Source organism: Colletes latitarsis, chromosome 5 (assembly GCF_051014445.1).
Source record: "Colletes latitarsis isolate SP2378_abdomen chromosome 5, iyColLati1, whole genome shotgun sequence".
In the NCBI taxonomy this organism is placed as follows: Eukaryota; Metazoa; Arthropoda; class Insecta; order Hymenoptera; family Colletidae; genus Colletes; species Colletes latitarsis.
In genome coordinates, this window is record NC_135138.1 from 30899445 (window position 1) to 30926810 (window position 27366).

The 27366-nt window shown below is 35.7% G+C and overlaps 3 protein-coding genes across 9 annotated transcripts; 1 reads left to right on the forward strand and 2 right to left on the reverse strand.

Annotated features, from left to right (window-relative positions):
- Position 1: 1 nt before the first annotated feature.
- LOC143341951 (alpha-2-macroglobulin-P) lies at positions 2–18700 on the reverse strand. Of its 4 annotated transcripts, none has more exons than XM_076765382.1 (26): positions 18355–18696; positions 17047–17216; positions 12800–13041; positions 12577–12693; positions 12223–12389; positions 12024–12132; positions 11715–11948; positions 11349–11591; positions 10834–11165; positions 10082–10443; positions 9695–9843; positions 9431–9578; positions 9132–9285; positions 7268–7496; positions 6986–7191; positions 5789–6138; positions 5443–5687; positions 5039–5290; positions 4524–4916; positions 4194–4419; positions 3719–3891; positions 3186–3624; positions 2773–3074; positions 1180–1231; positions 876–1100; positions 2–760 (listed from the first exon to the last, which is right to left on the reverse strand). In XM_076765382.1, exons 1-26 carry the CDS (start codon positions 18438–18440, stop codon positions 558–560), a joined length of 5808 nt encoding a protein of 1935 aa, XP_076621497.1. In that variant the 5' UTR covers positions 18441–18696; the 3' UTR covers positions 2–557. The 4 variants fall into 4 exon arrangements, with proteins under 4 accessions (XP_076621497.1, XP_076621496.1, XP_076621495.1 ...); XM_076765381.1 differs by having other exon boundaries at positions 9132–9297; positions 9449–9578; positions 9695–9855; XM_076765380.1 differs by having other exon boundaries at positions 9695–9855.
- Ikkepsilon (I-kappaB kinase epsilon) lies at positions 1732–24224 on the forward strand. 4 transcript variants are annotated; one of them, XM_076765392.1, is made up of 8 exons: positions 1732–2242; positions 2514–2704; positions 13696–13781; positions 20197–21051; positions 21149–22322; positions 22437–22638; positions 22729–23148; positions 23931–24224. In XM_076765392.1, exons 4-8 carry the CDS (start codon positions 20628–20630, stop codon positions 23934–23936), a joined length of 2226 nt encoding a protein of 741 aa, XP_076621507.1. In that variant the 5' UTR covers positions 1732–2242; positions 2514–2704; positions 13696–13781; positions 20197–20627; the 3' UTR covers positions 23937–24224. The 4 variants fall into 4 exon arrangements, with proteins under 4 accessions (XP_076621507.1, XP_076621503.1, XP_076621505.1 ...); XM_076765388.1 differs by lacking the exon at positions 23931–24224 and having other exon boundaries at positions 1733–2242; positions 22729–23540; XM_076765390.1 differs by lacking the exon at positions 23931–24224 and having other exon boundaries at positions 1733–2704; positions 22729–23540.
- On the reverse strand, positions 23751–26757 carry LOC143341955 (protein VAC14 homolog). The gene is made up of 7 exons (XM_076765394.1): positions 26618–26757; positions 26147–26528; positions 25507–26080; positions 24858–25429; positions 24680–24798; positions 24153–24232; positions 23751–24094 (listed from the first exon to the last, which is right to left on the reverse strand). Exons 1-7 carry the CDS (start codon positions 26716–26718, stop codon positions 23790–23792), a joined length of 2133 nt encoding a protein of 710 aa, XP_076621509.1. The 5' UTR covers positions 26719–26757; the 3' UTR covers positions 23751–23789.
- Positions 26758–27366: the final 609 nt, after the last annotated feature.

Consider the following 27366-nt stretch of genomic DNA (forward strand, 5'->3'; position numbering starts at 1 on the left):
ATCCATTGTAATAAAATAATATTTAATGTAGTACAGTTCGAAAGGTGATTGTTAATTTGTAATAATTATTTCAGTAGCGATCAGATACAAAGATAATAAATAAAAAGTGCAACAAAAAACATGATATTCGCTTTCTTGCGTGTTTTCTCGCCGATACAGAAAGAAAAGTCAGTTTGCCGATTACCGTCGCGTCGAAAGCGTGTTTCGCCTTTATTTACAATTTCGTCGATTCGATTAGAACGATCATTCCCTCGTGACAATTTATTTGCGACAAGGGTAATAACTCTTTTTCTATATTTTCATGCGTACCACGCGATTATACAGCTTATCCTATCATTAATTATATAATTGATTGACATATTTGTAGATAAAAAAAAAAGGAATTATGTATATACCCTGCACGAAGTTTACAAATAGCGTATCTTTATGATCGAAGTTTACGAACGAGGCCAATTTTCCAAAGCAGTTTCTAAAAACAGCTTACTGGCGTTTCACAAAACACAACGAGTATTTTACCGTTCTCAATGCTTTGCATATTAAATATTAAAATGGCGCGTTCAACTACCGACAGGAGGATCCACGTAAATGGACTGATTTTTCATTTGATTCGAACACGCAGATCGTGCCTCTGTTACTTCATGGGGCACTCCACTTACTGATGGTAATCCGTATACTGAAAACGAATTGTTCAGTGTCTGTTTGTGATCCCCCGATGCGAGAAAGTCGTTGTCCTTGTTTACTATTAACGCCAGACTTCCAGCTGCGAGGGAATATTTTTTTATAAAGATATTGTAAAACAGTGTACGTGTTACATGTATATTGATATGGTGGTTTTGCCATCGATATGTCGTGAAATATTTACAATGAATACGTACGAGAATTTAACGGTGAACAGGAGCAGTTCGGATTTAAAGTAAACTCTACAGTGGCACGAAGACGTCGAACTTCCCGGGACGCATGTAAATCCAGCAACAATCTCGCTCTACTCAATCGTCTGATTGCTACTTTAACAGCGCTACTCGCCGAGCAATAAACATTGCTGAAATCCGACGGTAATTTGTCGATGCATACAGGACAAGACTGTTTCACATTCGTTGGCGCTAAATTAAAATGTAATGTGAAAACTACTAATATCTGTACGTGTAACTGTTGTGTAGATTGTAAAATACATTTACTTACACGCATCGTGCGCCTCGCTGTTTGTAATATTATTCACTCGGTTATCAGACTCCTGCAAAAAAAAAAAAAATTATCATAACTCATAGAACATTTCGACATTTTAGCTTTTTGCTTTCGCAATTTTTGTTGCTTTTATTAATAATAAGTAATCCTACAACGCACAGTGGTCTGAAAAGCGAGATTTTATGGACAAAATCCAATTTTTCAACTTATAATTAAAATTATATTCTTTTATATTTCGATGGATCGTCCAAAATGATAAATTTTTTGTATAATTGCTTCTATCTCTTAGGATTAACATTATATACGTAAAATAACAAAAAAATCAATTTGTTTATAAATAATGAGTTGCAAATAATTTTTTTTTCAATAGTGTTATAGAGCATACAAAATTGAACTGTTTTTACTTTTACGTTATAAAGTTAAGAGCTGATTTCATTGCTTCAAAGCGAACGATGGCAGGAAAAAAAAATTATTCTTTGCATTTCATTATACTCTATATTTGCACAAAAATTCATTTAAATCAGAATTTCCGGGTTCGAGAGTTTCCCTTCTTAATAAATGTTGCAGAACAAAATTCGTTTTGGAGAACGTTATAAGAAATTATTAACACAAGTAAAACAGGCATCATCTCAATTGATTCAAAGCATAGGAGATACAAATGTCAATCGTTAATAAGCTATTATTGTTTTCTTTTATTTATTTTTTTTATGTATGAACTTTTATTTGAAATTACCGCGCTTTCAATGCTTAAACTATTATCCGTACAGGGCGCTCTTGTGATGCGACAGATGGGACTTTCTTTTAAGCGTGCTCTACTCTGTATTGGAACAAATAGACGCGGGGAATATCATAAAATTCGACGATACGAATTTTCAAACGAATTTCAAGTTAAAATGGTTCTCATAGCCGATGGACTACTTGCCATCGTTAGTGGTATCGAAGCAAAACCAAATGAAGCCGCAGGAAACGAAACCGTTTTAAAAACGTGAATAAAAAACGATGCCAGAGTTGATGCCTGAGAAGCAGCTTGAATTGCTCATTGCATGCAGCTCTGCTGAAGGTATGTGGGATAAATTATGTTCGATTCATAAACAAAATACTGAATTGAACAAATTAACCTTGATGACCAAACTTCATGAACATCGAATGGTACAGGACGACACAATTGTTCAACACATAAGCAAAATTGAAATTTAATCTAAAAGGTTACGAGATATCGGTGAAAATGTTTCCGATACCACAATCATGGCAAAGATATTAGCCAGTTTTTCGTCCAATTCAATGAAACAGCGGTAGATGTTTCAAAATCTTGTAGAAGATGTATTTTTTAGGTTATAATCAAGACTACAAGAATTATAGACTACGATCCCATGAAAAATAAAGTGGCAATATCTAAGGATGTTATTTTCAACAAAAAATGTAACAAAAGACAAGAAAACCTCAAGCAATTGGGACGACTTTGGATTCCCCTTATTTCTACAAAGAGAAGAAAAAGAAGAAGAAGAAGAAAGAAATAAGTATGGTGAGAATCAAGGCAACGAAGAACCGTTTAACATCAATCATAAGTATACTAATTGATCATTGATATACCTGCGAGATGTTTTGATTTTCCATCTCTGGCATCAACGTCGCATCAGTAGTTTCTGTTTTATAATCAAATGTATCTGGTTTTGCATAAACTGGTACTGGTCCTTCAACTCCTTCTGGAGTTTCTAGTTCATGATTCACAATGACGAAAGATGGGTTTCCTGGGGTGTCTGTGTCTTCTGTTTCTTTCGTAGATGGATTCTCTGTGTTATCCGGTGTTCCTATGTTAGTATCAAAATTGGGATTGTGATTTGTGTCTGGTTCATCAGGCATCATCAAACCACTTCCGGATTCTACCTGTGGAACTAACAGAACTTGTTGTCATATTTAGATACAAGAGAAACTTCTCACAGAGAAGAAACATTTCTATTTTTACTTGAAAGGTAGCTGTCCCCTTTTCTCTTTTTGCTACTCACTGTTCGAATTATCAACAACGATGCTGTTGTCGTTAGTAGTGCGGACGTGTGCGACGGAGTCTATGTCGTCCTCGTTAACTTTCGGATTTGAATTTTCCACAAACGGTACATTGTCAATTTTGGAACGTACTCCAGTGATCGATGCTTCTTTGATTTTGTCCCTTAGCTTCTCTCTTCTGCTCGCCTCGTCGTCTTGCAGCTTGTTGGCTAAGTTTGGCTCTTTCGGGGATGTAGATTTGCTATTCGCCTCGACGATTCTATTGTTTATTTTATCGCCGTCTTTCTCTGCCGTTTCACTTTTCGCCGACTTTTCCATCGGCGCGTCGCTCTTTAAATGTTCTTCCTGCGATAATGACTTATCGATCGTTAAAATCACTTCCGGTGTCGGTGGTTCCTTGTTAGGATCCGCGCTGCTACAAGTCGGAGAGAAATTGTAGTTCTGAAAGGTGTTACGTCATATTCGTTACAACTATCGTTGCTTATCCTTTGTCTGTTATTTTGTATGTCGATTTAGCAGAGTTGTTCAAACTTACGCTGGATACTGTTAATTCCTGTTGATAGTAATCGTACAATTTTACGTTCGCTGGCTCGAGCAAATCGACAACGGTTTCCCTTATCACCGTGAATGAAATGCAGGTTTTTTGCCCAGTCAGCTTGTCGAAATAAATGGTAACGACGTCGTGGTCTTCCTCAAAACGTTTCACTTCTGTAATTTATGTTTTAATATTTAAGCTCAATTTTTGCCTGCACTGAATTCTCAAGTATTATATTGGGACGATTCAGGAAATATTGCGTATTTCATTTTAATTTATTGATTAATGATCGCAATAAAAACATTGTTTAAAGTATAACGATAAGCTAAAATTAATCGTAACTGTCCACATTACCTTTGACTCGTAGTAACGCGTTTTGGTTTAAGTCATGCATTACGAGTCAGGCTCGTAGTTTAGACTGAATGGGTTAAAACGAGGAACTACTGTACCATAGTAGAAATCCAAATGTATTTACTTGTCGATGGTACTCCTAATAACGTGTGCAGGCTAGCTCGGTCCGGCACGTAACCACTTATCATTCCAATTTCGATTAGAGCCATGTTACTTTCTTCGTCTACCAATTTATATCGGCCGCAGACCGTGATCTCTTGCACCGCGCATTCGTCCACGGAGCGAGCAGCCACTAAAAGCTCGAACGCATCGGAACCAGTAGCATGCGCGACGTTGTATTTGATGTTGCTCTAGTATGAAATTTATATTTCGAAGTAAACATTTCGAAACGCGACAATTGTCGTTTAATAACGAATAACATTATTAATATAACGCAAGTATGTATTTATCTCACCTGTACAAGCACACAGCCCTCGCCCTCCGCGAAAATTTCGACGATGGTCGGTAAAACGGGTAAACGAATCTGTGTGAGGACCATACGGTTGTCGTTATTCATCCTGTAGACGTGATCTACTTCCCCTGCGGTCACGAGGACCGACAAATCGGTGGCATTGCTGTTCACAGCCATAGCGTATTTTGTTAGGGCCTCTAAACCGAGGACCGTGTCTTGCGTAGAAGTAAATCCACCGTTAGCGTTTCTTTGCTTCGACATCCAACGTACAGCCTTTAAAGCATGAACCATATTCTCTGCACCACCTAGTTCTACCAACGTAAGAATAGCGTATGCTGTCATCTCGATGCTCAGGCTCAAGGAAGGTTTAGTTTTGTCCTCCCACCAAAGTAGATTCTACGGTACAAACATTGGTTTCGTACTATTTTAAAAAAATATTTCAAAAGAATAAAGATTCAAATCCCGGTTTAGTAAATCAATCGGCTGAATTGTTCAACGTATAATTTATCCATTCGTACATTGTGTTCCGTGGCGCGATCCATAAGCGCCTTCATGCTGGAATTGGCAATCGGATGCTCCAGCAAGGCTAACGCGTACGTGGAGAGAACAGAAGTATAAGGGCGATTGTTACTATTAGCCATTCCCTTTTCCAAGCAATACATGGCATTATTGATAAGAGATGCTGACAAGGGAACTCTAGATTCGAACAGAGAGATCAGAATGTACGCCGTTAGCGCTGACGATGAACTGTCGTACTCTTGAAGGCCACCCTGTAATACAAACAGTTGCCTGATTAATTAATAGTTTAATAAACTTCTTCTAGGTGTATATTTTGTAAATGTAAAAAGCTCAATTTTCCAAAAGCGTCTGACTAGAATATAGTTCTAAACATAACGAGTAATAGAAGGACGGTTTGACAAACCTTCATCTCTTTGTGGAAAACTCTGCCTATTACGGGGAAGCAACCGTTCTCCAATTGCTGCTTCACGATCCACTTGACTGATAATTTCAGTTCACGCTCGTCGATATGAATCAAACTTCGAGCCTGAGCGAATGATTTCAGTACAAATGCAGTCAACCATATAGAGCTTCCATCTCCTAGGCTGTCCGGTCCAAACGCAGAATAGGAACCATCCGGATGTCTATAATTCAGTTCTCTCTGGTATCCTTCGTTTAACAAAAGACAAGAACGATTACTTTCAACTTGAATGGTATTTTAATTTTAAACGTATTTCTAAAATGTTTAATTATAAAATGCGCAGGCATACCTTTCTCCATGTTTTTAATAGCCGTCGCTCGAAGCGAAGGGTTCTTGATTTCAACGCCGTCTAAATATCTTATCACGTGAATATTTGGAACAAGAAGTACCATGTTTTGTTCACCGCAGCCCATTGGTAATCGTACAAGTTTGTTCAAATTTTCAAGCGCCGGTCCCAAAATGTCTCCTACTAAATTGACGTAAGCCCTTCCACTGTCCGGCACCACATTTTCAGGCAACATTAGATCCCACACGATCATTGAATCGTCGTTGAAATCCTTTGGACAAATGAACGATGATTTCGTCACTTCCATGGGGAAACCCTCTGGCAGGATGAGAATCGGCTTCACGATAACGTCCCTTGAAAGCAAAAGTTAATATCACATAGTAATTAATGGTCACGCAAGGCGCGTCGTTTAAAAGTTTCAAAAACAAAAAAATTTGTGTTCTGTCCACTTATTTATTTATATATTTAGACTGTAAATCATTATAGATTGTTAGACTGTGTTTGCAATATAATTCAAAATTGAATTGTTTTTAGTGATTTTGATCGATTGAAATCTTTTACTCGTCCAATATGAAAAATTATTTACCGAAAGCCTCTGGCAAAATTAAATGTTTATGAAAGTTTCGCACTAATGCATAAGTAATATTTGCTACATTTTACGTTGCAAATAATACGATACAAAATGAAAAATTACGAAAATTCTAGTAACGTATTTTGTATCATTTTCTTGAACTAAAATGTAGGGATGTGGGCATTTGTTAAATGAGGCAAGTGGTATATTTAATAAGGTTTTCTTTCACGCCTACTACTTTGGAAAACACTGGTCTAGTCGTTGGAAGAATAGCAATTAACTCTTTAAACTAACATGATATTATCCATGTTATTTACGTCTCTCGAATTTCTGGCTCATTATGTTTCTCTACCCAAACGTACTTTTATCTTCGCGCTGAATTTATTTAATTGCACGTGTCCATGATTTTAAGTGAAAAAGTTTTGAAAAAGGAAACTGTCGTTTTTGTAGGTACTGTATTTCTGATTTTAGGCAATTTCATCATTTAAAATGATATATCACTTGTGATTTTATTTGATATGAATTTGAAAGTGGGTCTACGATTTCTGAGAACGAATAATCCCTCGATAAAATGCTATGTCTCTTCCATCGACCGTGTGTCTGCACACAATTTACTTATTCTTAATTACCGTGTAAATATCAAAGTGTCTGGACCACAAGGATCAGCGTAATCAGGATCTAAGGAAGCAGAAACTGTTATATTAACTTCTCCGATAACGCGTGGCTTAAGGACGAATTCGTGAACAACGCTGGCCCGTGGTTTCACGCAAAACGAAGCCCTGGGATATGCGAAAAGCAAATCGAGTCCTGGCGCGCCTTCTAATTTTATCGTTACCTGTGCATCAATGGGTTTCGTGTTAGCAGAATCTTAACTATTTCTGGAATTATAGTTTGACAGTTGGTCATCTTACAGGTAATCTGTGTTGCATATAATTGAAAAGTGAAACTTTCAGAGGCAACAGCTCCCCGCGTTTCACGCTGTACGGTAAACTGTAGTCAAGGAAGAATGACTGAAACGCTGTTATGGTGGTTGGCGGTGCTATTCCGAGACCATGTATCGGTGAAATGCACGTTGTGTAGCCAACCCAATCGGTAATGGTGTGTGGTAGCACGAGGTCCATTGTAACTTTGCCTTCTTCCCTGTAAGAGACAGTTCAATTTACAATTACTTGACGTCCGTATAGCATACATTTTTATCTATTTGGACCTAAGATGCCTAGAATAGTTTGAAGAAATGAATGTCTCCTACATATCTATTAAGTGACCCGGAATATTTGTAAATTATAATAAATTAGAGGCTTCCAATAAGCATCTCAGAATATGTATACGCAGATTTTTTCGAAGCCAAAAACGATACAAAAATCGCTATTGTTTTCGAAAAAAAAATACAGAGTGTTCAGCCACCCTTGGGAAAAATTTTAACGAGAGATTCTAAAAGCCAAAATAAGACGAAAATCAAGAATACCAATTTGTTGATGGAGGCTTCGTTAAAAAGTTATTAACAATTAAATTCCAAAATTTCAAATCGTTTTGGAAAAATTTTCGGTTGCGGGAGTCAATTACAATCATTTTTGGTCATTAGACATACCCTCGAAATCCTGCCCACTTTCGAGAAAAAAATTCGAAAAGGTGTGAAATTTTTCGACGGAAAAAAAAAATTTCAAATCGTTTTGGAAAAATTATTTTTAGTTGAAGGGGTCAATTGCAAGCATTTTTGGTCAACAGACATACCCCCGAAATCTTGCGCATTTTCGAGAAAAAAATTCCATACCGAAAATCTAATTTGAGGCCAGAAATGTTTGCTCGAATTTTCATGCGAATCTTTAAAACGTCATAACTCCTGAACGGATTGGACGATTTTAACGTTTAAAAAAGCAAACTACGCGTATTTTGATGGAGAATATGTACAAATCGCAAAAATATTCGAAAAGTTGGTCCTTGACCCCGCAAAATGAGAAAAACCCCATAAAAATGGTCCAATTTTCAAACAGCCATAACTCCCACAATTGTGAATATATTTCAATGAAACTTTTTTCTGAAGTAAAGCTCATGGGTACCTACAGAAAAGTATTAGACAACTTTTTTGTAGGACGTCAAATAAATTTATTAAAAATGAAAAACGAATTTTTAAGAAAAATCGACAAGGGGTAGGTGCCTAAATTTTTCAACGAAAAAAAAAAATTTTTAATTAATTCTGAAAAAATTATTTTCGGTTGCGGGGGTCAATTACAATCATTTTTGGTCATTAGACATACCCCCGAAATTCTACCCACTTTTGAGAAAAAAATTCAGTACGGGTGAAACTTTAAACGTTAATAACTTTTTAACGAAGTCTCAATCAACAAATTAGTATTCTTGATTTTCGTCTTATTTTAGCCTCTAGAATCCTCCATTAAAATTTTTCCCAGGTGTGGCTGAACACCCTGTATAGTTGCCCACGGAGAATTAAGTGTCCATCCTACTTTGGTCGGAAACTTACCAATGAAAAATGCTCCACGAAAATTCCTATAGCTTTTATCAATTCTTGTTCGATTTAAATACAATTTCAGGAGAACATTTTTGAAACTTCAATCTTTTAGAAAATCTAAAACATCGATTCTTTTTAAGTTACTAGCGTGGCATTCCCTTTTAAAGACAAAGCAGTTATCGCGCTAGAAAGACGAACGTAGAATGTCACATAGCTTATAAAACCTCAAATAATTATATTATTATTCTTTTTCGATAAGTACAGCGAAGACATGAAAATTGTACTTTTAAAGAATGAATAATTCTCACTCGGTTGGTATTAATTCCCATAACCACGTTTCAGGAAAGTACGATCTCAGAGTGGCCGTCTGATCGGGTATTTGGTCGATGTATCCTAATTCGGGATTCATGTCCGAAGCCGCAAGCACATAATTTATCAACGGAAAAGCAGTAGGCTGCAGTGCTCTCATCACGTCTGTAAGAATAATGAATTGTGTCTAGAGTTCTTAGCATTTACAATTATTAAAAGCAACTTTTTTTTTAATCGGTACAATTTTTATTTGATACTCTATAAGCAGCCAAAAGAGCTTGGATTTGTTTAATTAAACAAATTAACGAGTTCTTACCCGACACGTCTATACCATCTCGATTCATCTGCACTTGATGCCGTGGTAATAACATTGAGTGGTCCTTGAAGAACAGCGGGCAAGGTCGTGTTTCTAATACCAAGTCGCTCATTACAACAACACCAAAATCCTGCGGATAAAAAGGGTAGTAAATGTACCGTGTTAATTCCGTTGTAACGCTAGTATGAACAAAATGTGTTGGTCGCTCTAGGTACAGAGTATGAATCCCCGCGAAAGGTATCTTACATCAAAAGCTTGTATAGCATCCACATAGTTAACGCCGCTATTGTACTTGACCACGCTTCTTCGTTTTCTCCCGATCCAATCTCTTAATGGCATAAACGGCAAATGATCGATTTTTCTCATCGATTCGTCCGCTGTTGCTGTTGCTGTTGCTGTTGCTGTTGCTATAAATTCAGATTCGACGATCAGTTATATTATATTTTTATACTGATGTCGCGAATAATTATAGTCGGATCGAGAAAAAGAAATCTGTTTAGCAGGCATGAGAAATTCATACTCTGTTGTATGACGATCAGTGGTTCAAGTATGTTATTAAGTTACGTCGAAGCTTAGTATAGATTATTTAATAAACAGTTAGATCTTGTCTTCGACCCAACCGTGGAAACGTACGTTTGCAGTTGGCCCATGACTCGATTGGAAGGGTTTCTGATGGCGGGTGAAACCTTTTTAATTCGTCAAACGTTTGGCTAGCGTCGACAAGATTAGGTTTCGATCCAGCCAAAAAGAGGGTCGACTTGTCGACGGCGGAAATGCCACAAAGAGACCAAGGGGCAGCCTCTACGTGGTACTGAGTGCGGCCTCCTGGTGTTCGAACATCCGAGTGCCACGCGGTCTTCACTTTGTTTTCGAAACAGTGGCCAACCTCGATCGTGTAAGTGGTAGCAACGATCTCGCCGTCGGGTCGCACGTAATAAAGTAGTAGCTCCGACATGGGAGCCATGCTTGGTGTAACTTTAACGCTTAACGGAAACCTAATACGAAGAAACAGCAAACGTGTATTTTAATACGAGTTGGGAGTATAGTATCAGAAAATAGTATCGAAATTTGAACATAAGAGCAGTCTGGAAAGAAAGGTATTATGGAAGGCATCGAGGAACAGGGCGATACAGTAATGATTCTTAAAATGAACATCGATCCGAGATTGGTATGTTCATTTTTCGTACAGTACTCATTTTAAGAATCATTTCTGTAGACTGAAGAGCGATAATCAGAATAAAGATCTTGTACAAAGAAACGAGTTGCAAAGCAGGCATTGGGGGAGGATAACATAGAAACATAGGAGGTAGTAGAAAGGATAAAAGTGGTAGGAGGAAATAAATAAATAATAGTAGTCAATAACCGAATGAATTTATAAAATGTACCTATGCACGTCGGTGCCCTGGTCAGTATTATTGGTTAGAGAGTTGACAGCGCCTAAAAGATTATGAAATTCCGAGTAATTCAATATGGTGTCTTGGGTAGGTTTGTGCTTCACGTGGCCATATATCAAGAGATCGTTTTTCGAGTTAATGGAGTAATGGAAAGAAATGGACTTGTTGACTATGCTGTTCGAAGGAACTGTGTACATTACGTTGAAAGAATATTTCTCGCCGCATTCTATTGGTTGATAACCTCGTGCTACTGCTAAGTAACTATCAGACGGAGAGTACCAAGGGTTTACGTCGATCTGCGCTGAAGGTTGATCCATAAACACCTAACAGAGTTTAGAAAAATGAAACACATTGTACTTGTTCGTAATTAGAAAATGGAATAGATGGTCGAAAATATTGAAAAGTAAATAACTTGTTCCGACATATTTACCCCTTTGAAGTAAATATTAGGATAGGAATTTTTTAGACTTCTGCCTTAGGCAATTCACAGTATACGTAGTACTTACCCTCCAGCGTTTGTCCGGTGAATAATATTTTGTTGGGTAATCGACACCGGTGGCGACAAAACTCAATAGAACAATATTTTTATTCGGTGGCGGTACAATAAAATCGATAAAACCGTCTGTAGACGACGTGAAATTGCGACATTCCACCACAACGCGAAGCATCTGGTCCTTTCCGCGTACTTTTAAACAAAGCTGAATTTTTTCGTTCGGGGCCGGAGTGTCGTCGTGTCGTAAAACTCGTAACTGTTGGGCAAAAATAATGATAGAATAAGATTTTATTTTTCAAAACGGCACTTTCGTACTGTATAATTTAGTAGAAATAAATGTTAGGAGAAGCGAGACGTTTAGACGCAACAAGAAATTTACCTTTCCGTGATAGGGCAATCCCAGTTTGAAGTATTTATGCGTGTGAGAGGCGAATTCCAGTTTCAAAGCCTGATGCATCACCATTGTCCGACTAATCGCTGTTTCTACTACGCCAGTATCGGCTTCCGTGAAATTCGCTATGAGAACAATATTGTTAGGTGCCACTTCCCAACGAGCTAGGCCAAGAGCCGCTCCGGAAAGAACGTATTCGGTGCATCCGTTCCGCGTGTCTAACTGAAACATTTATTTGTCCATGAATAGTCTGATAGTCGATACGTGTGCAGCACGAAGAATAAAATTATTTATTACCTCGGTCCCGTAATGTATTTCCGGCAGATTGTGCTTTTTTCTCCAACTTGGCGTTTGCGGGGTTGATTTCAGAAATAGAGTACCTTTAACAGGCTTGCCGTAACTGTATCTGCAATGTTATTCACCAGGTGATTTAGAACCGAAACCGTAGTATATCGTAACGAGTATCGAAATAGCGTGATAAAAATGCAACAATTACTTGGCGCAAATGTTCCAAGTGACGTCCACCGCGTCGGCCAGAATATAACCAGGCGAATTTATCGTCAGCTGAAATCTCGGTAAAACGTATTTCTTCACTTCGAACGTGGTCATGTGAATCGTTTGGGGATGCGATCTTTTCTTTTCTACTTTTATATTCCAGGTCCCCTGTCGGACACAAACGAATATCGTTTTATAATTCGACTAGCAAAGTTTACGCAAGGACATTTATCACCAATAAAAGTAGTCTCTTTGGACCTAGTAATTTCTCATTTTGGAATCACTCCACGCGAAATCTAATTTTATGCGATCTTTTTTATTTCTGTTCCTTATTATGATTAGATGAAACTTTTACCAAGCTCGGTTCCGTTGACAAAGGGAACTGCAACTGCACCATGCCAGTTTCCGTGCTTACGTTCGTCCATTGTGCTATCCTCACATTCGACGGATTTTCAATCCATATTTTTGGGATCTATAAGCAAACGATCGCATAAATAAAGAATGTCCTGACAAATCTGTCAACGTTAATGATTTTTATACGATTATATTTAATAACGATTCATGATTGATCCAATCACCTGTTTCTTCCACGGTTTCAAGTCATGCTTGAGCATCAGGACTCTGATATTAACATCCTGACCTGGTTTATAAACTGGCTTGTCAGTTTCCACGAAAGTGATCAAAGAATCGTGCTCGATGTAGACTTCTTTCTCCGACTCGATCACGTAATCGGGTCGTTTGTCCAATTTGATCTTCAGTCGAAGTAACGCGTTCGGATATTTCGTCGACGGTACGTCCAATTCCAAACATGTTTCTACGCCTGTTGCGAAACAATTATAACAATAATAAAATTAATCTCTAGTCACTGCTTTGTTTGCAAATAATAATTACAAAGTAATTTCGTAATATAAGACATTGTAATTAATCTTACGAAACTGTAAGAGAACATATTGTATTATTTGAATTGTTGTTTCGAAATTAATTGCAGATTTGTCAAATCTGAAATCCACTTTAACGACATAAATATCTTTCTATCAGCGTTTACACTAATAATCTTCCCTTTTTGTCAAATTGACGTAACTGCATTCGTGCAAAAGGATGCCCTTAATCGACAAATTGCTACCAAGAAGGCTGTCCGACCGTGTGTCGATTTAGCTAATTGTCATTCTTACAAATGCGTACTAATTAAACGACTGTGAAGATTACGGTCTCGTTAAGAGTGCTCTATATAAATGACGCTTTTAAGAAATAATTAAAAAGTTAAGAAATACGAATTACGTCACACTACTTTAATACTATTTTAAATTATAGCATTTATGCTGTACGTTTGTTGGTAATCGATGTACCGTTCTCAAATAAAAAAGAACAAATCAAAAAAATATTCCCGGGAAACTGTAAATGTAAATTATGAAAAAAGATCGATATCGTTGTATATGATGTTTAATGTTATTAATGTATATTTGGGTATTTACAGATACAAAGATCGGCAGATGTTGGTTCTTGAGACAGGACAACCAATAAACAAGGAAAGAAAGTCGCTCGCGGGGCAGCAAAAATTACGTAAGTGACAGTTTGCCTTTGAATAAATAAATATTTTCATTATTGTATCTCTGTATTTCGATGTGCCGCGTCAAGGTCGTGCATGAACGCGTCGTAGTAATGGCGTCAAAAGTGGGACTTCCCCCGAAGGAAATTTGGTTTTTTTATAATATTGGATAATTTTTATGGATCGCAGGACGTTGACCGTGTACGCGTCTCTGTAGCGCAAGGGTTGCGAGCGCGACAATAGCAGCGTAATTTTGTAATATCTCGTCGAATGTTCTTTTAGATGCGATTTAGAAATAAACGATATCATTTTGCAATTTACAGCCGTGCATGCCCCCAAATACTATCACGTTTACAATGTTACAAACACTTCCATCGCTCCAAGATGTACGTATGTACATTTAGTGACACATCAGATATATTTGTTCGGCGAAGTCGGACCTTGATCGAGTTAAACGGCCAATGTTCGTTGTTCACCCCGCGCATAACAATGTAAATGGGTTTCCCATGTATTCCAGCGATTGCTTATTTCCCCTCCAGAGAGGGAGTCGGCCAATTCAGTTCCCCCACAGGAAGCGACGACAATTTCAATTTACGATTTGTTTAAAGAGCCCGACACGAGACGAAAAGACCGACGCGACGGGAGAAACGAAAAACAAAAACGGGGGAAAAAGGGATCGCAATTTGATATTTGTACAGTAGAACGTCCACTACTGCACTACCCTTTATGATCGTTGTCTAGATTTGTTATTTGTAATAATAACCTAGTTTTACCTGCGAGTCAAGTAACAAGCATTTTTGGTACAAGTAAATTTCAAAATATTCACATCTATTCTTGTTCGTTGTTTTAAAAAAACAATGTATAACAATTTGAGTGATAAAATACGGGAACTATCGACTACTTAAATTGAATAGAAATTTTTTAGACATAAATATATTTCCTTTTAGGCAGTGTTTAATTATATTTAAAAACTTAGAATGTAATTGCAATTCTAAGGGCTCTCGAGGTTTTAGTAAAATTTGCTACTGAAATTTAATGATTCGTTTAATCGAATCGTGGCCCTCTCAAAATGTAAATAAGGATACCAAAATATGAACTGTGGGTCACTTTTGCATAAAACCTTTAGTACATTCGAGGTCGACGACTCAGCCTATGGAGTCATACAATATTCCACTCGATTAGCCGATGACACGGCTTGTGGATCGGAACAAGACAGAAAAAGTCTTGATTGCTATTAGGAATAGTCTGGAAATAATTATGTCGGTCTCGAATCTGTGCAACACGCAATCTTAATTTTTAACCAATACAATAAGGATATACTATTTAGTTTTTAGTTATTTTTATAGGCTGATTCGTTTGTTTTTAATAATTTTTATGTTAATTATGTTTCTAAATATCCAGTTTAGCTCGTATTAGCAGGAAAATGCAATATATATGTAGTCGAGTATGCTTGGATTAATTATCATCGCAGATAACAATTTTTAACATTTACATTTTAAAGCATCTTTTTAGTGCGTTGTGTACAGAATGAGTTCTTTTATCTATTTCCATTCATTTTCATTGAACCGTACACGCGTTTTAACATTACTTTAAACATTTATCCAAATTATTACGTACAATTACTGTAATTATTACTTGATAGCATTCCTAATGACGTTGAAGTCATTCAAAAGTTTACAACTATTGGAGTTTCTGTGTGGTGAATTACGTATTATTTATTGGTTACTGCAATTACAATAAATTATTTAAGATTGAATACTTCGCGAGTTGTAATCTGGGATTACCGTTTTTGAAGTTGACCGATTCATTAATCATAACTAATCGCAGTAACTTTTAGTGTCGCGATTATGCGCTTCGTTAAAAATGTTGAGTACTCAGAACTCTGAGAATTAAAAAGACGTCAAGAAATTCTCAAATGGATTTCCCAACTTTAATTCCTCGAATAGTTCTTTTCCTCTTTGATGAAAAGGAAATTATACTATTGACAACATTTACGTAACACAAGTAGAAGTACCCAAACAGTACATGTGTGCTCCACGAATTTTCAAATCCGATTTTTAACGAAAACAAAGCCATATTTCTTAAAATAATAAATGTTACATTATCCACGATTGATCACTGTTTAATCGTTTCCGTGATAGTAACATCTGTTAAGAAACATTGCAAATGTATACGCAAACTGTGATTTATTTGTGCAAAAGAAAAAAAATTCAAGACGAAGGAGAATTACCTGTCGCGTATATGAGATCGAAACAAAAGAACCTCATTTGCCGCACTTTTCGCGCCACAAAATTGCATTTCGTACGATAGAAGCAAAATCTAAAGCAACAGGAATTCAGACATATCACGTGAATAAAATACCATATGCATATTATTGGTGGAAACATCTTATCGGAGCGATACCGATGAAACAAGACGGAAAGGACACGCGTTCATTATGTACATAACAAGAGGTCAAAGGTCTGGATACAATCGTGAAGTATAGAGAAACTGTTGTTGTAACAATTAAATATCATTACTATAATGTTAATAAGGACGTTAATAATTTTACTTAGTTGCACCGAAGCTTTTGAAATTAAGACTATCGATGGATCATCTTTCGTCTAGTGTATTAAGAACAACACGTATCTTTTGACTTCAGTGATAAGTGCACCTAATTTCAACACTAATCCAGAAAAAAATAATTATCTTCTATTTTTTATAAATTCTGTTCTAACTTATCTGTAATAAAAAATTTGAATGGGAGATTCTAAAGGCCAAAATAAGACGAAAATCAAGAAAATCAAGAATATCAATTTGTTGATTGAAGCTTCGTTAAAAAAGGTAAAGGTGAACAAATTTTTCGACGAAATTAAAAAATTTCAAATCGTTCTAAAAAAATTATTTTTAGTTGCAGGGGTCAAATACAATCATTTTTGGTGAACAGACATACCCTCGAAATCCTACGCACTTTCGAGAACAAAATTCCGGAAGTTGGACAAATCTTTGGACGAAATTAAAAAATTTCAAATCGTTCTAAAAAAATTATTTTTGATTGTAGGGGTCAATTGCAATTATTTTTGGTCAATACACATACCCTTGAAATCCTACGCTCTTTCGAGAAAAAAATTCTTTACCGAAAATATACTGTGTGATCGGAAATGTTTCTATAACTTTTTAACGAAGCCTCAATCAACAAATTAGTATTCTTGATTTTCGTCTTATGTTGGCCTCTAGAATCTCCCATTAAAATTTTCCCCAGGGGTGGCCGACCACCCTGTATAATAACACTTCGTTTACCTGTTTTTATAACAGCGCTGGTACTAGCCAATACTTCCTCTTCTTGTCCCGCTCTCAAAGACAATAATATGAGTAGAACATGGGCTGGTGGCTCTAAATTATGCAAAGACAGACATCCTCTTTCGGTTTCGCCGGCTAAAAGCCACTTTGGCATCGTGAACACATAGCCCCTGAAAACAAATTATAATCAACAGAGATATGTACACGATAACGCGTACCGAACTTTATCATCCGACCGATGCAATGAAACGGATCGGTTTAACTGTAAACTTTTATAACCGACAACGGATCGCTCGATATCTTTTAAAAATTTCGATCGTTTCTCGTTGTAACCACAAAAACCACATTATCTATTACAAGAGTACCTCAATTATCTATTACAAGAGTACCATAAATCCCTTAATGATCGTCATTAATGTTGACACGGTACAGTATTTTTTAATAACATAAATCCTCACTGGTCATTCAAACTATGAAATTTAATATCGTTATCGAATAAAAAAAATAGTAAATGTTTTCAATCACAATCTGGGGCCTCTTGCACGATATTTTACAAGCTAATAATATTAATGATTTTACATGTAAAATTACCAATAATATTAGCTAGTGGAGTATCGTACAAGACGCTCCTGGATATCTTTGGAATAATAAAATACACTATGTTTTTGACTGCATATACATTCATAAAAGCATGATAAACTAAAGATAACTAAAGATTTATATTATTAATTTTTCACTCGAGCAATTTATTGAAACTTAACACATTACCAACAGAGGGTTTTTATTACGATTTAGTTAAAACGAGAATTCTCGTTTCCCGTCGGTAATGTGTTAATAGGTACAGCATCTTGTGTCGTATAAAAATTGAAATAAGCGCCAAGTCTTTTCGTAAGTTGAAACTGGGTGTTATCAACATAGTATATACTTTATATTCCCGTTAGTTACATCTAAGAGTTCCTTTCGTAGTATTTTTCTTGTACCACAGTTTATCTTACGAGCCATAGATCGAAGTGATAGATATTCTACGTGTGAATCCGGTCACGGAACGATTAACTTCATTTTTTATTTTCTTAGCGTGCACACAACTACGTTTCTACCGAAAACTAACATGCCCCGTTACAATGATTCCTTCGTCGTCAATTCTCATCGCAAAGAACGTTCTATGTAGCTGTAGCAGAACATCAAATATTTCCAGTCACACTTTTCATGAAAATTGACGGCTAGGATCTAATAACACTTTTCCTATCATTAAGTACTCGCGTTAATATCTAACAATGCTTTAAGTACGTTACAACTATCGGTTTTTACCGATTAACAGCAGTCGCATCGCTTCCATGGGAATGAAAAAGTGCCACTGAACAAACAAGCAGCACCAAAAACACCAATTTATCCATCGTAAATCGTTCCGGAATGTTCACACTGTTCCCGGTATTTATTTCAGAAAAACTTTACGTGCGAACATGCTTGGCGAACAGTTCGAGTTAATTGGTCAAACTGTTGATTAAACGTTGAATATCGTTTCCTGTGTAATAAAAACGTCGAGAACATTTAAGAACGCCGATACACGTAATGTAGCTGTACGCTGCGCGCAGACTGAAACCACGATATTCGTTCGGTCCCTCTTATTAACCCTCTGAATCTGTCAGGAGAAGGGTAACGCGTTTCCACTGATACCGATTAGAACGTAATGCGCGCCAAACGATTTCCCTCCTATTTTGCGTGATTGACCTTTGAAGCATTCACATTCGAAGAATTGATTAGACGTCGAATGGTAAAAAGAAAAACAATGTAAAACTTCTGGTATTTAAATTGTAATCATCGACATCTTCGAATTATGCGCCTCTCATCAAGAAAATTTCCCCGAACTTTATGTAACACTTGTTATTAATGATTCTTCGAATTAATATATCAAATGTTTATACTGACACATATTCCTCTGACTCCGGAGGTTTCAAATATAAACAAAACCATATCGATCCTCGATTTCTTTATTCAAGATTTCTTTCTGCGTGTTAAAATAAAATAAGTATGGTAAAAAGGATGCAAAACTTTCTGAATCATATGCCTATAAATACACAAACCAACCAGCGTCAGCCCGTGTCATTTACGAGCTGAGCAACGTGAGTGCGTAGGCCAGCCCGTGATTGTCACAGGCTGGACGCTTAGGGTTAACGTCGATGATACTGCGATGATTCAATGTTTGGTATCTTCTCTTCAGTGACCCTGTGTCATCAAGAAACTTATTACGGGTTATCGTTAGTATGTTCGTAGAAAAGTTTTGAGAACTTTTCGGTATCTCGTCGAACATAAGGCAGAAGTGCTTAGATACGTAAAAGGATTGAAATTTATTATCCTAAAAAAAATTAGAACTTTTATAGATTCGTATGTGCTTAATAATATAGGGTGATTCGCTCACCGATGGACTCTGTCGCCTAAAATCGCATCAATATTTGTATATACATAGTATTTGTCGATGAAGAAGCTCTTATCACTGTTGCATCGTTGGTGTTCTCTGTAAACTAAAGGCGAAAATCCGTTAATTCAAATACCGAGAAAAACAATAAATCGTTGTGGAACGTTCTTGCCAGCCGGTGATATTAACAGTGATTGAATTACATAGTCTTCATCAAGAGAGACTATACGGAGTGTTGCCACCCTTGGGAAAAATTTTAATGGGAGATTCTGGGGGCTAAAATAAGACGAAAATCAAGAATACCAATTTTTTGATCGCGGCTTCGTTAAAAAGTTATTAATGTTTAAAGTTGCGCCTGTAGAGAGGCAACCTGCGTACAGCTGCATGCGCGCGATACTGGTTCTCACTCAGCATGAGAAACTCTACTTACTGACGTATCGACAGTCTTACAGTTTGTGTGTGAGAACCACTATCGCCGCGCACGCAGCTGTACACAGATTGCCTATCTGTAGGCGCAACTTTAAATGTTAATAACTTTTTAACAAAGCCTTAATCAACAAATTGGTATTCTTGATTTTTGTCTTATTTTAGCCCCTAAAATTTCCCATTAAAATTTTTCCTAGGGGTGGCCGAACACCCTGTATACAAACGCAAGTTTATTGATGCGTTTAGGCGGCGACAATCTTTCAAGCTTACTGACGAACGAATCACCCTATAATGTATAATATGGTGTTTAGTTTTCCAAGTATCGACTATGAAGTATTTCTGATGAAACCTGTAACAATGTAGTGATACATAAGAAACAATTTGGAAACTTCAAAACATCGTTACGTTCCTGATTAAAATGGATTATGAACTATAGTTTATTCGAAAGTTCGTCCAGTCCACACAATGTGAACCACGCCGACAAGGCTAAGTACGACGTAAACGTACGTTGTACGTTAGTGATGTTATGAACAGTGTACATTAATTGCTTGTATACATTTTTATGTAATGTATTATGAAATGATTTCAAATAATTCTGAACAGTAGAAAGTTCAAAGATGCGCAACACATGCAAACTCTTACGAGCACGGAATCTTTGAAATTTGTTGGTTACAAAGAAGGTTAAGCCATTTGTCAAACTTACAAAAATACGAATCTTGCATGGACTGCGAAAAGGTATAAAATGTCTTTTCTACGCGGATCTGCGAATTTCGTCTGGTGCACGACTAGTGTTCTTGGCAAGGGTGCAACTGGTGCAGTCTTTCAAGGTGTAAATAAAAGTAATGGAGAACCCGTCGCAGTTAAAACTTTCAATCAGCTGAGTCATATGCGCCCGCTCGATGTACAAATGCGAGAATTTGAAGTTCTTAAAAAAGTAAATCATGAAAATATTGTTCAATTATTGGCAATCGAAGAGGAACAAGATTGTCGTGGTACTGTGATTGTTATGGAACTTTGCACAGGAGGCAGTCTTTTCAACATTCTAGATGATCCAGAAAACACTTACGGACTAGCAGAAAACGAATTTTTGTTAGTCTTAGAACATTTAACAGCTGGAATGAAACATTTACGTGATAATAATTTAGTACATCGAGATTTAAAGCCAGGTGTGAGAATAAATAATTCAGTAATGTAATGTTTTTTTAAATCATTTATTTAATAGATATTTTGTCATATAACGATACAGTAAAATTTCTTTCATAGGCAATATAATGAAATTTATTGCTGATGATGGTAGTACAATTTATAAGCTTACTGACTTTGGAGCTGCTAGAGAATTACAAGAAGATCAGCAATTTGTATCTCTTTATGGTACTGAAGAATACTTGCATCCAGATATATATGAACGTGCAGTTTTACGTAAACCAGTTGGAAAGACATTTGGAGCAACTGTAGATTTGTGGTCTATAGGTGTAACATTGTATCACGTTGCTACAGGAAATTTACCATTTAGACCATTTGGTGGGCGTAGAAATAAAGAGACAATGTTTTATATTACTACAAATAAAGCCTCTGGTGTCATATCAGGTGTACAGACTTCAGAAAATGGACCTATAAATTGGGGTAGAGAATTGCCACAAAACTGTCAATTAAGTGTTGGTTTAAAAATAATTGTAACTCCATTATTAGCTGGCTTACTAGAAGTTGATCCTCAGAAAATATGGAGCTTTGACAGATTTTTTACTGAAGTCACAGACACTCTTTCCAGAAAACGTATACATATATTTAATGTACACAAAGGCAGCTTAATAAAAGTTTTCTTACATCCTGAAGAAAAATTGACAGCACTTCAATTACATGTTCAAAACCAAACTGACATTGCTCCATATGCTCAGATATTCCTTTTTGGAGATGCATTTTTAACAAACATTGTTGAAGATTCCACTCCTGGGAAAGGTTACCCAAACACATCTGAAGACAAACCATTGATGGTGTTCTCCAAGGAAAATAATAATGTCGTTTTGCCAGTGGATTCAGAATTACCTAAATTCCCAGTATTTGCAAACTTGGTATCAGTAGAAAATGATGCAAGTCAAGCAAAAGTAGCTTGTTCGGTTGGGTATGTGTGCAAAAGAAGAATTGATAAATTGGTGTTGTGTAGCAAGTTGTCGCAAGATGCAATAGAGGCTTTTAGTGGACTTGTTTCAATGGAACTTACAAGATTGTTAGAGAAATGCCAGCATTGCAAAGAATTCACGAAAGCTGTAGAAGATACAGCAATAGCAGTGGAAAGAAGCGAAAATCTCGCTCGGCAAATTTCCAGGAAGTTAGGCAATCAAAATAGTTTAGAAATAAAAAATTGGAAAAAGGAGCTAGATTTAAAGAGTAAAGAACTTCTAACTGAATTAGCGCCCGCGGTAGTACAGCTTCATCAGAGGTAATAAATTTGCATCATATACTTACATAACATTTACTTTTTTAACTTCTTCTATAGTTAAGAGTTGTGTTTCAAGTAATTTACATAAGAATGTATTTGTTATTTGAAATACAGGTATGTAAAAGAAGGTAGTTTACGTGGTGAATGGGATAATATTATTCGCGGATTATGGTGTCCATGGGCCAATAAAGCAACACAAAAAGCAGCTACTTTGGTCGATCGTTTACGAGATGGTTGGCAACATTTATTAAGAGACAGAGCTACACGCAGTCTCACGTATAACGATGAGCAATTTCATGTTCTAGAACGAATAAAGGTATTTTAAACAAAGCATATGTAACGTAATGTGCACCTATGAAAATAAAATATACAAAAAATATTTGTTAATTTTGCCATTTGTTGTTAGGTTACAGAAACAGGTCAAAGAATAAAGAATCTTCTTGAAACGTTTTGTACACCCTCGATGATAAGTCGATCCGAATGTGTTGCTGATTGGTATAAAATGGCACAAACAGTCTTCTTACAAACTCAAATTTTAGATAAGGATGTAGGCAATTACGAACATATATTAGAAACATATTCATATCGTTTATCGCACGAAAGTAAAGAACGATATGAGAACTTTTTACATTTAATAGACAGATTTCCAGGAAAATTAAAAACTATTGAAAAAACTAATTTACCTGCTCAAGAAAGTACAAAAGTATGGAAAAATATTTGCGTTGCGCAAGAACGAAATGCAATGATTTTATATAGAAATGGACAACTTATAGATCAACTTGATCGTTTGTCAACACTTGACGGTCTAGAGGATACAGACGATTCGGTATATACATCACTTTAGCAATTCATCTTTTAATTAATACCATTTTCTTTACATTTATGAGAGCAAGACTGACATCATGTACAATAAGTTTAGAGAGTGGATAATATAAGAACACGAGTAATGTAGAGAGCACTTAAGTGAATTGTTACACTCATAACATTATCCACCACTTTTAACATTTCCGTGTAAATTAATATTTTCCCCATGATATTGTTTTCAACTGAAAATATTTGCCGAAACAAATCGTATAATATAAAAAATATAAATCATTTTTTTTATCAGGCATATTACAAGTATTAATTAATTGTAAAAAGTGATAACGCATATTTTGTTTGGTTGTATTTGCAATGTATATACAAAACCAATAAAAGCATATTTTATATTAGTTAAAACTGTTAAGATACTCAACGTTTACTAATATCCAGAATTTATTTAATATAATGAAAAAATAAATTATTTACTATAAAAATTGTAACAAATAACTTTATATTTTATTTTGTGGTACGTAATAATATTATGGTAGAAAAAATGGTAAATATAAAACTTCTGTTCATATAAATATGTTCATACAGTGAAAAAGTATGGATCTATACAAACACCAATTTACCGTTATATAAATTATTATTTATAAAAATGAGTATTTACATATCTGTGTGATTTGTATTTTTCTCTATCAAATTTGTTAATCTTTGTTTACGTTTCTGCTCTTTATGTTGTTCTTGAATAATGTGAAAATGTTTTAACAATTCGGGAAAATCAAATGCGTCCTTGAACGGTTTCAGACTTGATGCAGGTTTTGATATCGAGTTTGTTGTCGGAGGAATTGCTGCTAAACGTTTTTGTAAAGTTGCATATGCTTCACTTTGAGGAAGAATCATGAGAAGACCATAAAGGGCATACACTAAGGCATCATTTTCTTCTCTTTCGAGCAGTTGTAATCGTAAATCTGAAAAATATTTTTGTATGAACACGAACGTTAATAGGAAATAATTTAATCTACTTACAGGTAAATATTGGAGACTCAATCAATTGTACCAATTTATCTATTTCTGTAAGAAACTCTACAGTAACTTCTATGTTTTCACTGTATTTATTTTCAGTTAAGTAATATTAAAAATATAGCAAATTGGTGTTCAGAAACATCAAATAGGAAATTGCATGTACTGTAATGCATTGGATATTGGTCAACGTTCGGGACCGATCTGGCCAAAGTTGAAAGGAGGTAGATCCAGGAAATCCCGTGTGTCTTTTCACTATAAAAGCCCGGCTATACTGATGAACAATTGTCCGCGGACCGTGTGCGTCCATATTTAGGGCATTGTTTAGCAACGGTCCGGTCAGGAGTTATCGAAGACGATCTGTGAACAATTGTCTCTCGACCTAGGACAAACTGCAAATCACTATTTGTTTGCTGATAGTCTCCAGACTTGTTTTGTCCGTTGCTTGTTCACGGACTATTTGCGGACAATTGCTCGTCAGTCTAGACGGGCCTAAAGTGTACAGGTTGAACAGGTACTGTTAAAAAGGATACAATGATTTAATAATATTACAAGCATGCCCATAATGTTGTGACAAAAGGCATAATGCTACAGTTGCAACAGGATTATGACACCAGGATATGTATAAACATTTAAATAATTCGCAACTTTCCTGCAATTATGCACAAATTAAACAAAAATTAAAAGTATAAAGAATACAGGAATACTTACCAGAGAATCTAAGTCTTTAAGTTTATTTCGCAAATCAAACAGTTCTGAACTTGTTAACAATATAACATTTAAAGTTTGTATCATTGTACATGCAAAACTTAAATTTGGTTCCTCTAGTAATATTTTTGCTAACGTTTTATAAATGTCCTCGGCACTTAATAACACACACAATTCTCTAATAATAAAAGCTCCTCTTTCCTCTAACAAGTGTCTATCTGTTGAAAAAAGTCTTAATAAATTCACAATAAATTTTGTGAAGTACTTGTTCTGCATCTTTGCATTTGAATCTGTAGTAGCTGCTTCAGGAGATTTCGAACTAATTATTTCAGCCATTACGACTAACGTTTGTTGAACAACTTCGTCGGAATTATCGCTTAAAGACTTCATTAGAATAGGAAATAAATTTTCGATATGGTTAAACATTTTGTGCGGTATGTTTGTGAATAGATGATGAATCCATTTTAGAACAGCAACTTTCGTTTGTACTGACATGTACATTAAATGTTTAGTAAGCACTTCAACAACGCTAGATAAATCTACACTTTCTGCTAAGGAACAATTATGACTAGCATCTGAAAATAATCGATGTAATATTATTTTTTAAATAAGCAACCACTATTTATAAACACTCTGAACAAATATAATGTACCTTGTCGGACTTGTACACTATTTTCAGAGGCATTATTTACAAGTTGTGTATTTTCCATAGTAACCAATTTCATTAAGTTTATGTTTACTTGTGTTGCAGTTTCTTTAATAGATTTCCTAGTATCTCCATCATATGCTAAACAAGGTAAAACTGCTATAAGAATACCAGACATATAAGGAAGCATAAGGGGCCCTGATAATTGCACAAATTCCTTGATCCATGTAATTGCTGTTAATTGTAATAATTCATCTGTACTTTGTGCATGTGCAATTAAGATATTTATCATTCCAGGAAAGTCAACCCTTCCAGGATTAGACTTTATACTACGTAAAAATTCACCAAGAACTGTATCTGTAACTTTTTTAATTTCTGGTGTTGGATCTTCTAATATTCTAAATAAACCATCAAGAATTTCAGGTAAAAATATGATAAAATCCATGTTAGGAACAGCATCCAAGACAGATACCCAAGCAATTACAAATTGTCTACCAAATGGATTTTTGGTATAAATACGATCTCGTAATAATGGCATAAATCCAACTAAATCAAACAGGCCACTCTCTGTTACAATATCCTGAAATTATACTTCTGAGAAATACCTTCATTATGCATCTCTTTGTGCTCTATAAAGATTAATTACCTTCATGAGTCTGTCAAGTAATTCAGTAGCATTTTTTACACTTTGTTCTGAATCGCATGCTAATTTACTAAGTGCTGCAAAGATATCTGTAAATTGTGGCAATACAGCACCCCTTGCTACTTTGACCACATTATACAAACTTTCACAGGCATAATATCTTACATGTAAGTCAGAATCACTGAAACATGCTAGAATAGGGTGAATTAAATCTTCTATATATTGACCAGTATCTTTTCCCAGACCAAGTGCTATTGCTGCCAAGCCTATTAAACCACCCTTTCTTGTATGTGGATTTTGTGAAGTGGCTAGATCTTGACCTAGTACTTTTAAAAGTCGTTTAATTTGAACGGTATTATTGTGTGCGGCAAACTCTTTTACCATTCTGAAAGAAAATGTAAATAACAAATAATGGTAAAATTATTACAGGTAAACGTGAGTAAAAGCATCAATAAACAAAATATATAACCTTACTTTTCTATTTCTAAAGCAGCTGCTTTTCGTTTTTCGTAAAGTTTATCATTAAGAGAACGTACACAAGCAGCACTGAGTGGTGCATAATCTCTTTCCGACATTATTTTTTATTGTCACGTTTTAAAGGTAAAAAAAAAAACAATGTATTGAAACCCAATGACACTGACAGTTAACGAACACACCTCAAATTATCACGTCAGCTTGCGGCGCATGGGCGCATGTGTTAAATATCCAAAGATAAGCACAGATAAAGTATAAAATAGACCTGATATCGAATGATGGAACGTGCCACTCTATTCTGGGGGGGAGGGGGCTCTACAGAATTTGATTCAGTCTAATAACTAAATTTTTTTATCATTTCGAATGCTGTTGCTTTTGTAGAATAATTAGCCCATTAACAAACAAAATTCTGTTTCATTTTGACTTTTCCGATTATTACTAAATATAAAAAAATAGAAATATTGTTGTCGGTCAAAATTTGTTCCCCCATCTTCGTTTTCTGCATTTCTTGATGTTTTGAGATTACTGGAATCCAAAAATGTAAATATCTATGTTAGTTTCCGTTTTGTTTTATATCTCAAAAGTGGTTCATCAGAAAATCATGAAAATTGGTATGTTTTCTTTTATCTACGGGGTCTCTTGGAATCCGCGGACCCCAGATTAAGAACCACTGGTCTAAGGTACAAAACGATGAAACAAATGTTTCTCTCTATTTTGTGCCTTAAATCGCTTTTCTAGTCATCGTGTTC

Coding starts and splice junctions, on each gene's coding strand:
- LOC143341951 (XM_076765380.1), bottom strand. CDS start 18,440: ATGGATAAATTGGTGTTTTTGGTGCTGCTTGTTTGTTCAGTGGCACTT. Junction 12,694..12,799: donor TGAAACCGTGGAAGAAACAG/GTGATTGGATCA, acceptor GTTTGCTTATAG/ATCCCAAAAATATGGATTGA. Junction 4,420..4,523: donor AGGGCTGTGTGCTTGTACAG/GTGAGATAAATA, acceptor ATTTCATACTAG/AGCAACATCAAATACAACGT.
- Ikkepsilon (XM_076765390.1), top strand. CDS start 20,628: ATGTCTTTTCTACGCGGATCTGCGAATTTCGTCTGGTGCACGACTAGT. Junction 21,052..21,148: donor ACATCGAGATTTAAAGCCAG/GTGTGAGAATAA, acceptor TTTCTTTCATAG/GCAATATAATGAAATTTATT. Junction 22,323..22,436: donor GTAGTACAGCTTCATCAGAG/GTAATAAATTTG, acceptor TTTGAAATACAG/GTATGTAAAAGAAGGTAGTT.
- LOC143341955 (XM_076765394.1), bottom strand. CDS start 26,718: ATGTCGGAAAGAGATTATGCACCACTCAGTGCTGCTTGTGTACGTTCT. Junction 25,430..25,506: donor TAGTGTACAAGTCCGACAAG/GTACATTATATT, acceptor GATTATTTTCAG/ATGCTAGTCATAATTGTTCC. Junction 24,233..24,679: donor TGTAATATTATTAAATCATT/GTATCCTTTTTA, acceptor AAATAAATACAG/TGAAAACATAGAAGTTACTG.